This window comes from Hylobates moloch, unplaced genomic scaffold (assembly GCF_009828535.3).
Source record: "Hylobates moloch isolate HMO894 unplaced genomic scaffold, HMol_V3 SCAFFOLD_61, whole genome shotgun sequence".
Taxonomy (NCBI): domain Eukaryota; kingdom Metazoa; phylum Chordata; class Mammalia; order Primates; family Hylobatidae; genus Hylobates; species Hylobates moloch.
Window position 1 is genome coordinate 145,563 of NW_026652336.1, and position 13,386 is coordinate 158,948.

A 13,386-nucleotide genomic window follows, 5' to 3' on the forward strand; every position below is an offset into this window, starting at 1 on the left:
TTTCTATTTCTCTGTTGCCTATTTTATCCAGCGCCTGATTTACATTCAGCTCTGTATTGTTTTAAACAGGTATCTTTGCTTTTAAAATGAATGTTCATCATCAGTTCTGAATATGAATACAGTAGGAGTACATTTATTTTAATTTATTTGATGATGACTTTACTAAAGCTTAAGATTGTGTGTCTCTGAAAACCTCAAAAATTATTTGAAATGACTCTTCAGATGAATGCAGATACATGAAAAGAAAACTGGTTGAAGGTCATCATACAAAGAGCCAGCAGTAGCAGCAACAATTAAGACCAAACATCTATTTTAATTTTTCAGGTGTGTGTTGATGAGGAGAGTTAGAACTGTTTTAATTGCTAATCTCTCAAAGGAAGGAACACACCATGTTAATTAAATTCACTGATGATAGAAAATGTGGAGGTGGATTAATCGCTTCTAATGGCAGAACAATTTTCTTTAAAAGCTAGTTTTACAAATAAGAACTGGAATTAACCAAAAGAGAATTCAGTTCTTAGAGAATGTGCGTGTGCACACACACACACACACACACACACACACAGCCTAACTACCCCAGGTGCATAGATTACAGGATGCACACTTTGAAAGTTGCTTTAAAAAAGGTGCACTAATCACTGAAGAATGCCGTCTTGAATTCACTCTTCAAACAAAGATATACAAAGTACCTGCTGTATAGATATAAAGCTGTGGCTTGAATTATAAAAAATACAGAAAGAAAAGCACCTCTTCTACTATACTTTTGGACCATGGATGTTCCTGTACTGTTTAGTACAGCAAATTCACTTCTCTCTGGCACCTCAATAAGGTAGCATCAAAAAACCATAAGGGAATGGAAATGTGGGTGGGTCATTTGATTAACTGAAAATGCTTTAGTTGCCCAGGCATTTCATCAGGTATACACCTCCAGAAAGTATCTGAGTTTTGTCATTATAAATAAAGAAAATGGAAAGGTAAGTACAAGTACCAAAGTTTATATAATCAAGCCTCCAAATAGAAATGTGGCTGTGACTAGAGATATTACAATCACCAAAATCTAGAGACAGAGCAACCAGTTATCAAGCTAGACACAGAAGCAGATCTGTGGCAGAGAGGTGAGAGGGGGCTGAGAAATGCAATTCTCCTGTGGCTAAGGACTCTCCTAACATGCCTTTGGGAGTATAGTGTTTCTGTACGTGCTGTGTCCAAAATCATGCCTGTGACACAGAACACAACTGGCAAACAGAGAACCCAAGACCATGAGCAGCAGCTCTCCATTGCTGAACTGAAAACTGGGTTTTAGTGAGAGTCTTCCTCCTGGAGCCCAGCGTTCCTAATTGGAAGCAGCAAGTATATATATATATTTTTTAAAAAAGCAACATGTTTCCATTTTTTTCCTACAAAAACACTATTTTTCCATTTTCTTCTTGCCATGGTTTTCAGCGTAAGTGGTTGGCTAATGCAGGGACTAATGAAAGAAAGAACGTAGTAGGTTTCTCTGGGTGTTCACGTTTAGCAGAATGTAAATACCTTTTTGCATTCAAAGTGAGTTCTGGTTCAGACAGAAAGTTTACCTCTGGGGTGCACCCTACTCATCCTGTCACAGAGGGAGTGCTCTCACCTGGTAACCCAGTCTTGCTGAAGACCCAGCCTGGTAGGTCCACTGAAATGCTATGATCCTGGAGAACATGATTGTGGGGGGAAAAAATGGAACGGCAGACATACAAATTATGCACCTCTGAATTTCCAGATGGCGATGGTAGAACTTTTTTTTTTTTTTGAGTTAGAGTCTTGCTCTGTTGCCCAGGCTGGAGTGCAGTGGTGCGATCATGGCTCACTGCAGCCTTGACCTCCCAGGCTCAAGTGATCCTCCTATCTCAGCCTCCAGAGTAGCTGGGACTACAGGTATACACCACCATGCCTGGCTAATTGTTTTTACAGAGACGAAGTCTCCCTATGTTGCCCAAGTTGATGGCAGAGTATTAAAACCAGCACAGGACACTTCTGAGAGTGGGGACCCTCCCAGGGTGGGGCTCTTGGTAAGTGCAGCAGTCACACCCCCACGAAGCAGTTTTTGGGGGAGGACTGAGAGTGATACACTGAGTAGAGACAGCAAAACTGCCTCTCCATCTTTTTTGGGGCCAGCTGGGCCTGAGAATCAAATTGACATAAGATAGTCTAACAGATGAAAAGCATAAAATTTATTTTATGTGAGTTTACATGGCACGGGAGCCTTCATACAGAAAAGAATGTGGGGAAAAGAAAGAGAGATCAGCCTGTTACTGTGTCTATATAGAAGGAAGTAGACATAAGAGACTCCATTTAGTTCTGTATTTGAGATGCTGTTAATCTGTGACCCTACCCCCAACCTTGTCCTTGCAAGAGACATGTGCTGTGGTGACTTAAGGTTAAAAGGACTTTGGGCGGTGCAGAATGTGCTTTGTTAAACAAGTGCCTAAAGGCTGCTTATGGTTAAAGGTCATCACCATTCTCTTAAATCTAGAAAAAAAGAAGAACATTCCTCTCCTGCCCATCCCTGGGCGATGGATGGAGCAATACTGCCAGAAGGTTTATGGAGATGTTCGCATATGCATCTCAAAGGCACAGCATTTTCTTTTGAACTTATTGATGTTGCAAGGCCTATTGCCCAGTCACTCCCTTATCTTTTTGATGGTAAAGATAATTATCAATAAATACTAAGGGAACTCAGAGGCCGGTGCCAGTGTGGGTCCTCTGTAAGCACAGCACCGGTCCCCTAGGCCCCGCTTTTCTTTCTCTACACTTTGTCTCTGTGTCTTATTCCTTTTCTCAAGTCTTTCGTCCCACCTAACGAGAAGCACCCACAGGTGTGGAGGGGCAGGCCACCCCTTCAAAGAAGACCCCAAGAAGCAGTTAGAGTCAGTCTCTTATATACTGAATTGGACAAAAAAATAGTTGTGAAATGTGATAAGGCCAAGGGGCCTGGGCTAGGGTAGGACACAGGGAGAAGGGTGACTAGGAAGATAGGGGCTGGCTTAACAAAGTTTGTTTGTACAGATTTATTCTGGCCTCAACTGTCCATCTTTGATGATAAGAATGTTATTCTGTAGAGGGCATCTTTCCCACAGGCATTACATCCCTGCTTTAGGAAACGACATGAAGGTTAGCGTGATGTTCTTGCACCTGCTGTTTTTTCAAGTATCTTTACTTAAATAGTCAATATGCCAGGATGGCATATTTTGAGTGGTGTATTCTTAACTCTTTCCTTTGCATCTTAGGAGGTGTGGTCCTTATAAGCCAAATGCCACAGGCAGGTCAGAGGAGAGTGATGCCCTGTAAGAACTTTTATTCTTTTTTTTTTTTTTTAAGATGGAGTCTTGCTGTGTCGCCCAAGGTGGAGTGCAGTGGCGCGATCTCGGCTCACTGCAACCTCCGCCTCCCAGATTCAAGAGATGCTCCTGCCTCAGCTTCTGAGTAGCTGGGATTACAGGCATGTGCCACCATGCCTGGCTAATTGTGTGTGTGTGTGTGTGTGTGTGTGTGTGTGTGTGTGTTTAGTAGAGATAGGATTTCACCATGTTGGTCAGGCTGGTCTCGAACTCCTGACCTTGTGATCTGCCTGCCTCAGCCTCCCAAAGTGCTGAGATTACAGGCATGAGCCACCATGACCAGACGAGAACTTTTTTTTTGTTTTTTTTTTTTTTTGAGATGGAGTCTCGCTCTGTCGCCCAGGCTGGAGTGCAGTGGCGCAATCTCGGCTCACTGCAAGCTCCGCTCCCCCGGGTTCACGACATTCTCCTGCCTCAGCCTCTCTGAGTAGCTGGGACTACAGGCGCCCGCCACCACGCCTGGCTAATTTTTTTTTTTGTATTTTTAGTAGAGACGGGGTTTCACCGTGGTCTCGATCTTCTGACCTCGTGATCCTCCCGCCTCGGCATCTCAAAGTGCTGGGATTACAAGCGTGAGCCACCGCGCCCGGCCGAGAACTTTTATTCTACCAGGCATCAGGGTCATTTAGAGTTTTCCATCTGCTCAGTATGTGGGTGATCTAGGCTGTAGGGTAGGAGAAGATTGTATCTTGGCAATTATAACAGCTACCCTCTACATAGCTCTTGTTAAGTGTCTGTTCCACACTAAAACTTGTGCTGAAAGAATGTTGTCTATTAACCTATCTCATGTCAATTTGATTCTCAGGCCCAGCCGGGCCCCAAAGAAGATGGAGGGGCAGTTTTGCTGCCCCTACTCAATGTATCACCCTCAGTGCTCCCCCAAGCACTGCTTCCTGCGGGGTGGCCGCTGCAGAGACAGGTGTGGCCCTGTACCCTTGACTTGTGAAGCTAGCTCATTAGCACCAGTGTGGGTGCTTCCTCTTAGCAACCCTTCAGATTGGAAAGATCTACTTTTAGAATTACATGGTAAAAAATAAAAAATCAGGATGCAAAACTCTATCTGTAGAATGATCCAGTTTCATAAAAGACTGGAATAAAAAACACCCATGAAAGTAAAACTGTTATTTTGTTTCATTTCACAATTTTTTTTGAAGAGGCACTGAGGTTTCTGACATATGAGCATTGCCTCCTTCCCTTCTCTATACCCTCATGGGTGTATCGTTCTCACTGTGAATTAGTAGAGCAGCGTTCAATAGACTAACGAAATTCAGGCACACTTGAAGGGCACCTTCTCTTTTTTTGGTCCTGGCAAGACAGCTGGCAATGATAAAATACGTTTGAGTGCAGGAAATATTGGAAAACAACCTCTTTTGTAAAGAGAAGCTGGAAAAAATAAAATAATAACATCCCTGGGCCCTGTCCCGCAAGTGTAAGAGGAGCTCCGTATGCCTGTGTGAAATTGCATCAAGGATTTTTATGTTTTCTCTCTGTCTGCATTTGATGAGTTACACAGGTTTTGCTTAACATATTAGAGTTGGAACACAAAGGGAAACGTGTTTGCTTGTTTGTTGCTCCAGATTTATGCCTATGAGATTTTGGCTTTGTACATAATTTGGAGGTTTTGAGATCTTTGAATTACATGCATGCACATCTTTAGTAAGCTGCACCAGAGAATTGAAAGCACAAAATCAAATTACATGCAGATTGAAGAAGTAGCAATGATTTCTTTACAAGCGATTGTCAATTTATTGCCCAAGACTGAGGTTCTGGTCTCCCCACTGATCTGGGAACAAAATGAATAACTAAAACAAACACTAGAACGTTAAAATTCACTCCACCTACTGCAATTGTTAAATCATGGGCTTCTTCTTGATTTTTTTTTTTTTTTTTTTTTTTTTTTGAGACGGAGTCTCGCTCTGTCACCCAGGCTGGAGTGCAGTGGCGCAATCTCGGCTCACTGCAAGCTCCGCCTCCCGGGTTCACGCCATTCTCCCGCCTCAGCCTCTCTGAGCAGCTGGGACTACAGGCGCCCGCCACCACGCCCGGCTAATTTTTTTGTATTTTTAGTAGAGACGGGGTTTCACCGTGGTCTCGATCTCCTGACCTCGTGATCCGCCCGCCTCGGCCTCCCAAAGTGCTGGGATTACAAGCGTGAGCCACCGCGCCCGGCCTCTTCTTGATTTTTTTAAAATTAAGGTCCTCTCTCTGCAAAACCGTCCAGCTATTCTGACCCAAAAACCTACTGGAGCAGAGAGGTGTGGCTGAGGAGATCCAAAGGCTGATGCCATTCATAGACCTTATGATTTATAGGCAAAAACTATCTTAATGGATACAATCAAAAGAACAATGCAGCTGTCATAGAGCATTTTTGGCAGGTATATCAGGGAGCTAACTCAAAAACTTGAGTTAAAATCAAAACACATAAGCCAGGTTTGTCTCATCCTGTGCAAGAACATTATGGCAGAGACTACTGCAAACTGTCACTTAAACCCTCTTTTCCTCTACTTCTTGAGAATAGCTAGACTACAGTTCCCAGCCTCCCTTGCAGGTAAAGGGGGCCATGGGGGCAAAGAGGAAAGAGTCTCTTCCAGGCTGGCCTGTGAAACATTCTCCAAACAACCCTCTATAACCTTTCCCCTCTATGGAGGTTAAGTGTCCACACCCAAGTGACTTCACGTGGCAGGCATTGAGGATTACCCAGAGCCTGGCCGCTCTGAAAGACCATGTGCACAGAGACCCCTCCTTGGATTGTTTTGAAATAGAGCACTATTGCCTTTGCACCACTATACATTTGGGAGAAGACAGGCATATCTCAGAGATGTTGCAAGTTCGGCTCCAGACCACTGTATAAAATGCTTAGCTTTAAAGCTTCAAAGTACAGGCTGCCCCTCTTGTTAAGGGCTAATGTAGTTGGTGACTCAAGTTGAAGCCAATGCTTGTTTACCCTTTGAAAATCCTAGGATCCTTAAGAATTACGTTAAGTCTACTCTGCCTGTGCTCTAGAAATGGAACAACAAAGCTGGATGGCAGTACATCTCTTTGCAGCATGATTTACTAAATATTTTAAGCCCACTATTGAGAACTACTGCTTAGAAAAAAAAATCTTTCAAAATATTACTGCTCATTGACAATCCACCTGGTCACCCAAGAGTTGTGATGGAGACGTGTACGGAGATTGATGTTGTTTTCATGCGTGCTAATACAGCATCTACTTTGCAGTCCATGGATCAAGGACTAATTTTTACTTCCAAGTCTTATTTAATAAGTACATTTGGTAAAGCTGTAGCTGTCATAGAAGTGATTCCTCTAATGAATCTGGGCAAAGTAAGTTGAAAACATTCTGGAAAGAATTTCTTATTCTACATGCCATTAAAAACAGTTTTGATTCAGGGGAGGAAGTCAAAATATCCACATTAACAGGAATTTGGAAGAAGTTGATTCCAAACCTGATGGATGACTTTGAGGGTTTCAAGGCTGCAGTGGAGGAAGTAACTGCAGAGGTGGAAAGAACAGCAAGAGAACTAGAATTAGGAGTGGAGCCTGAGAATGTGACTGAATTGCTGCAATCTCATGATGAAACTTGAACTGCTTCTTATGGATAAGCAAAGAAAGGGGCTTCTTCAGATGCAAACTATACCTGGTGAAGATACCATGAACACTGTTGAAATGACAACAAAGGAATTAGAATATGACATACACTGCATTGATAAAACAGTAGCAGGGTTTGAGAGGATTGACTCCAATTTCAAAAGAAGTTCTACGGTGGATAAAATGCTATCGAACAGCATCACGTGCTACAGAGAAATTTTTCATGAAAAGAAGCATCAATCTATATAGCAAACTTTATTGTTGTCTTATCTTAAGAAATTGCCACAGCCACTCCAACCTCCAGCAACCACCACCCTGCTCAGTCAGCAGCCTTGAACATAGAGGCAAGACTGTCCACCAGCAAAAAGATTACAACTCGCTGAAGGCTCGGGTAATTGTTACCATATTTTAGCAGTGTTTCCTTTTTTTTTTTTTTTAAGAAAGGGTCTCACTCTGTCCCCTAAGCTGGAGTGCAATGGTGTAATTCTGGTTCACTGCAACCTCCACATCCAGGGCTCAAACGATCCTCCTGCCTCAGCCTTCCAGGTAGCTGGTACTTACGGGCATGTGCCACCATGCCTGGCTAATTTTTGCATTTTTTGTAGAGGTGGGGTCTCACCATGTTGCCCAGGCAGGTCTCAAACTCCTGGACTCAAGAGATTTGCCCACCTTGGCCTTCCAAAGTGCTGGGATTATAGGCATGAGCCACTACAACCAGCCAAAGTTGTTTTTTTGTTTTCTTTTGTTTTGTTTTGTTTTGTTTTGTGACAGAGTCTCACTCTGTCACCCAGGCTGGAGTACAGTGGCACAATCTCAGCTCACTTGCAACCTCTATCTCCTGGGTTCAAGCAATTCTCCTGCCTCACCTCCCAAGTAGCTGGGATGACAAGAGCGCAGCACTGAGTCCAGATAATTTTTGCATTTTTAGTAAAGATGGGGTCTCGCCATGTTGGCCAGGCTGGTCTTGAACTCCTGGCCTCACGTGATCTGCCCGCCTCAGCTTCCCAAAGTGCTGGGATTATAGGCATGAGCCACTGTGCCTGGCCTAAAGTATTTTTTAATTAAGGTATGTACATTGGTTTTTAGACATAATGCTACCAGACACTTAATAGACTACATTATACCGTAAGCATAACTTTTATATGTACTGAGAAACCAAAAAATTTGTGTGACAAACTATTGTGTCAGCCAGTACTTTGAAGCTTTAAAGCTAAGCATTGACTTCTATGAAAGTTGCATGAGGCATCTTTGTCCAACATAAGGCTTTTTTACCTATGCGGAAAAATCTATTGTTTAGTGTAGCCACCTTCATTAATGATCTTAGCTAGATCTTCTGGAGAACTCGCTGCAGCTTCTCCATCAGCACTCGTTGCTTCACCTTGCACTTTTATGGTGTGCAGAGGGCTTCTTTCCTTCAACCTCATGAACCAGCCTCTGCTAGCTTCAAATTTTTCTTCTTCCGCTTCTTCTGCTTCCTCTCCTTTCTCAGGCTTTGTAGAATTAAAGAGAATTTGGGGCCTTGCTCTGGATTAGGCTCTGGCTTAAAGGGATGTTGTGGCTGGCTTGATCTATCCAGACCACTCAACCTTTCTCCATATCACCAATAAGGCTGTTTTGCCTTCTTATCATTCATGTGTTCACTGGAGTAGCTCTTCTAATTTCCTTCAAGTTTTCCTTTGCGTTCACAACTTGGCTAACTATTTAAAGCTAGATGTCTAGCTTTTAGCTTGTCTTGGTTTTCAACATGCCATCTTTACTAACCTTAATCATTTTTAGCTTTTGATTTAAAATGACAGACGTGCAACTCTTCCTTTTATTTGAACATTTAGAGGCCTTTATAAGGTTATTAATTGACCTAATTTCCATATGGTTGTGTCTCAGGGAATACGGAGCCCTGAGGAGACAGAGAGAGGCATGAAGTGAGCATATGCTGTTCACACATGGTGCCGATATGTTAGAAGTGTGCGAACCAGAGCAACTCCATCTTGAATGAGAGCAGGGTAAAATAAGGCTGACACCTAATGGGCTGCATTCCCAGATGGTTAAAGCATCCTAAGTCACAGAATGAGACAGGAGGTCATCACAAAATACAAGTCATAAAGAACTTGCTGATAAAACAGTTGCAGTAAAGAAACCAGCTAAAACCCACCAAAACCAAGATGGCTGCAAGAGTGACCTCTGGACATCCTCAATACTACACTCTCATCAGTGCCATGACAGTTTACAAAAGCCAAGGCAAAGTCAGGAAGGTACCGTATATGGTCTAAAAGGGGGAGGCATGAATAATCCACCCCTTTTTTAGCATATCATCAAGAAATAAGCATAACAAAGGGCAATCAGCCGTCCTCAGGGCGGCTCTGTCTATCGAGTAGCCATTCTTTTATTCCTTTACTTCCTTAATAAACTTGCTTTCACTTTACTGTATGGACTCGCCCTGAATTCTTTCTTGCACGAGATCCAAGAACCATCTCTGGGGGTCTGGATCGGGACCCCTTTCCTGTAACAGATAGACTTACTCAACTCAGGGTTGCCACAAACCTTCAATTTGTAAAAAAACATAAATCCATGAAGTGCAATAAAGCAAAGCACAATAAAACAAGGTGTGCTTGTATTTGGTATAAGGGTTAGCCTTGCTTACTAATTGTGATATTTACCAGAGCAGTTTAGGTTTGTTGCATTATTCAGAATATTTAATAAACCAAGTTTATTTATTTTTTTGAGATGGATTCTCGCTCTGTCACCCAAGCTGGAGTGCAATGGCGCAGTCTTGGCTCACTGCAACCTCCACCTCCCAGGTTCAAGCGATTCTCCTGCCTCAGCCTCCCGAGTAGCTGAAACTACAGGTGTATGCCAACACACCTAGCTAATTTTTGTATTTTTAGTACAGACAGGGTTTCACTATACTGGCCAGGCTGGTCTCGAACTCCTGGCCTCGTGATCCACCCTCCTTGGCCTCCCAAAGTGTTGGGATTACAGGCGTGAGCCACAGCACCTGGCAAAGTTTACTTTTTATAAAATCACAGAATTGAGGCAGAGTTGGGAAATTTTACAGGGCGAATAAGAAATATAACAATATGCTATTGAAATGCTATTAATTTGTGGCAGTATTTCATAAACTCAGTTGTGGACTCAAGTTGAACTTACATACTGAAAGGTTTGCGTTTGTGTAAATTTGCTTAAATACTTTCACCTAAAACAGTTTTTATGCTCTGGCAGTGGTGATTTTACAAGAGGCTAATTCAGCTTGTAATCAATTTCAAATGATGATCTGCTCACCTTAAAATTTGTATGTAACAACTTTACCATATTTCATATTTGTTTTTAATGCCTTCTGCCACTTTGGGGGTTTTTAAAATTATTTTATTTGTGACAGGGACAAGATTTTTACCTTGTGCAAATCCCCACCCATCCCCTTCTGTGTCCCCAGAGGAAGCTCCCTCTTTCCTGTGCCTCAGAGCAACATGCACAGCTCCGAGGCAGGGCCTTTGTGATGGGGAATGGGACAGAATGGGAGGAAGCAGGCTGCGAGGCTGGGGAGGGGTCATGTTGATGCATGCATAAATATTTTAATTGCAGCATTACTTTGGTACCTTTGATACCTCTTTTCTGTGCTTGAATCCAGGCTGTTGAGCATGGATGGAAAAGCCTATTATCATTCTGATTTGTCTCCTTTGAATTCAGTACCACTAGCCTCAATGGGGAACTTCCTTAAACCACTCATCTAGTTGACTATTTCTCTTTTCTCTCTCCTCCTACCTCCCACACCTTCTCATCCTCCCTCTCAGCTGATCACCTGACTTCTATTCCACCGAGAATGGAGAAGTAATCCAGGGAGGATGCCCATAGCTCCCTTTCTCACACTTATGCCCAACCCCTTGCCCTGAATCTGTGTGCGCAGGCACTCTTTCTACTCCCTATTACTATGCAAGAAGCTTGGAGGCCAGTATCTCAACTTGTTCACTGGATCTCATTCTCTCTCTCTCTGTCTCTCTGTCTCTCTCTGTCTCTGTCTCTCTCTCTCTCTCTGTGTGTGTGTGTGTGTGTGTCTGCCCCTCCACCCCTCCACCCCTCCATCAATAAGTTTTCCCTCTCTTCTGGAGAGAAGAAATTTTGTTATTTCTCCCATTGATAGGAACCTTTCTTTTGGTGTTACTGTGCCCTTCACCTACTGACTTATTTCTCAGCTCCTATTTTTAGCAAACCCACCCTAGAGAGCCGTCTGTAGTATATGCTTGTTGTTTCCAATTTCTTTCCTCCCATTCTCTCCAAAATCCACTCCAATCAGGTTTTGGTCTTCCCTATGACATCAATGACCTTCATTTGGTTAAATCCAATGGTTATTTCTCAATCTTTACTGAAATTTTTGGCTTGCCATTTATGTACATAGCCAGATCAATTAATCTTTCTTTTTTTGACTTTGACCTCTTCCTTTTTGTTTAAAAAGTCTTTTCTTTCTTCTAGTATCTCTAAAGGCTTACTAAAGTTGTCTTCAAGTTCTTTAGGCTTTTTAAAATTGCATTTAACTTCTAAATCCATCTGAAATATATTTTAGTATATAGTGTCAAAAATAAATCAAACTAGTTATTTTTCTCCAAATAGCTCATCAATAACCCCAGTTATATCCCTTCTTCATATCATCTTTCTTAATTGAGACAGTGCTATTTATTGAAGGTGGCATTCTGTTTTAAAGTCAAAACCTGACTAAGCTTCTGTCCATCAGTTTTATATAAAGCCTGTAGAAATCAACTCAATAGGTTTTATGTATTGAGATTCTTCCCAAGATCTGAAAACAAGTTATGTTATCTTTGGCTCTTAATTTTTGTGTGGGGAGTTCATGTACTTTAGTGTGAAATTACGGAAGTTAATTTCAAGAGCGAGACCTTTGGTGCCATTTTAAAACAATCTCTCAGATTATGATTTTATTTTTATAACTTTTATTTGAGCACTTTATGAATCATTTTATCAAATTATGAACACCACTGCCCATAAAGTTAAGCAATCAAGCAAATTTAAAGATCCAATTTCAAGAATATTTAAAATATTATAAGAATATAAGAATATTTAGGAAAAGCTAAATATGTTCAGAAAAATGGATAATATCTCAATTGCTATGTAGGAAAATAACTATAGCATATCAAAATTTACGTCTTTACCACCCTTTGTCTATGATAAACATTAAGAAGGAACAAAAGTGAATAACTTGACAATGTGAATACCTACACTCACTATTGCTACTGTTAATCCTATTCTGGAAGTTAGTTGATAGAAAATGCTCCATCCGTCTCTTCCCTTTTGCGGCCATCACCGAAGCGGGAGCGGCCAAAATGAAGTTTAATCCCTTTGTGACTTCCGACCGAAGCAAGAATCGCAAAAGGCATTTCAATGCACCTTCCCACATTCAAAGGAAGATTATGTCTTCCCCTCTTTCCAAGGAGCTGAGACAGAAGTACAACATGCAATCCATGCCCATCCGAAAGGATGATGAAGTTCAGGTTGTACGAGGACACGATAAAGGTCAGCAAATTGGCAAAGTAGTCCAGGTTTACAGGAAGAAATATGTTATCTACATTGAACGGGTGCAGCAGGAAAAGCCTAATGGCACAACTGTCCACGTTGGCATTCACCCCAGCAAGGTGGTTATCACTAGGCTAAAACTGGACAAAGACCGCAAAAAGATCCTTTAACGGAAAGCCAAATCTCACCAAGTAGGAAAGGAAAAGGGCAAATACAAGGAAGAAACAATTGAGAAGATGTAGGAATAAAGTAATCCTATATACAAGCTTTGATTAAAACTTGAAACAAAGAAAAAAAAAAAAAGAAAATGCTCCATCCATGAAAACACAAATGCCATCAAAAAGAGTAATTTTACAATAATTCAGGTGATTCATTCATAAATTTTGTAGATTTTGATATATAAGCCAGAGGCTATGATCATTTATCTCACTACTCCAGAAGGATAGCATGAAAATGTTTGTATCTAATGTGATGATTTAGATGGTGGCAAAATATAAAATAAATACACGGGCATCAATTGTATGTCTATTAATTTTCCATCACGATAGACAGTAATAAAACAGAATGGAAAAAGACACTACTCAGTACTTCATAGCCCAGAGCAGTGTTTCCCAAGATGTTGACTCCACGCAAGGCTTCCTGACTAGAAATCTCAGAACACAGGCCCAGGAAGCTCCCATTTAACCATTTTAAACCAGCCCCAGATGCTTCTTTTGCTCTCTAAAATTTTAGAGTCCCTGATGTTGTAAGTAAGAGGAGACACTGTGTGAACTTGAGCAAATTATGACACCAATTCAGGCTTCAGTTTCCTTATCTGCAAAAGAAGAAGAACGATCATACACACATTATAAGGCACTTCAGAAGAACAAATAAAATAATGTAGGTGAGGGGTTTGTGATCTGCCTGGTGCAGAGCA

The 13,386-nt window shown here is 41.7% G+C and overlaps 1 protein-coding gene across 1 annotated transcript; it reads left to right on the forward strand.

The window, feature by feature from the left end:
* Nucleotides 1-12,250: 12,250 nt before the first annotated feature.
* On the forward strand, nucleotides 12,251-12,769 carry LOC116463771 (large ribosomal subunit protein uL24-like). Its single transcript, XM_032147039.3, has one exon. The coding sequence runs from the start codon at nucleotides 12,281-12,283 to the stop codon at nucleotides 12,638-12,640; it is 360 nt and encodes a 119-aa protein (XP_032002930.1). The 5' UTR covers nucleotides 12,251-12,280; the 3' UTR covers nucleotides 12,641-12,769.
* The last annotated feature ends 617 nt before the right edge of the window (nucleotides 12,770-13,386 follow it).

Excerpts from the sequence above, each read along its gene's own strand:
- LOC116463771 (XM_032147039.3), top strand. The coding sequence starts at position 12,281 with ATGAAGTTTAATCCCTTTGTGACTTCCGACCGAAGCAAGAATCGCAAA.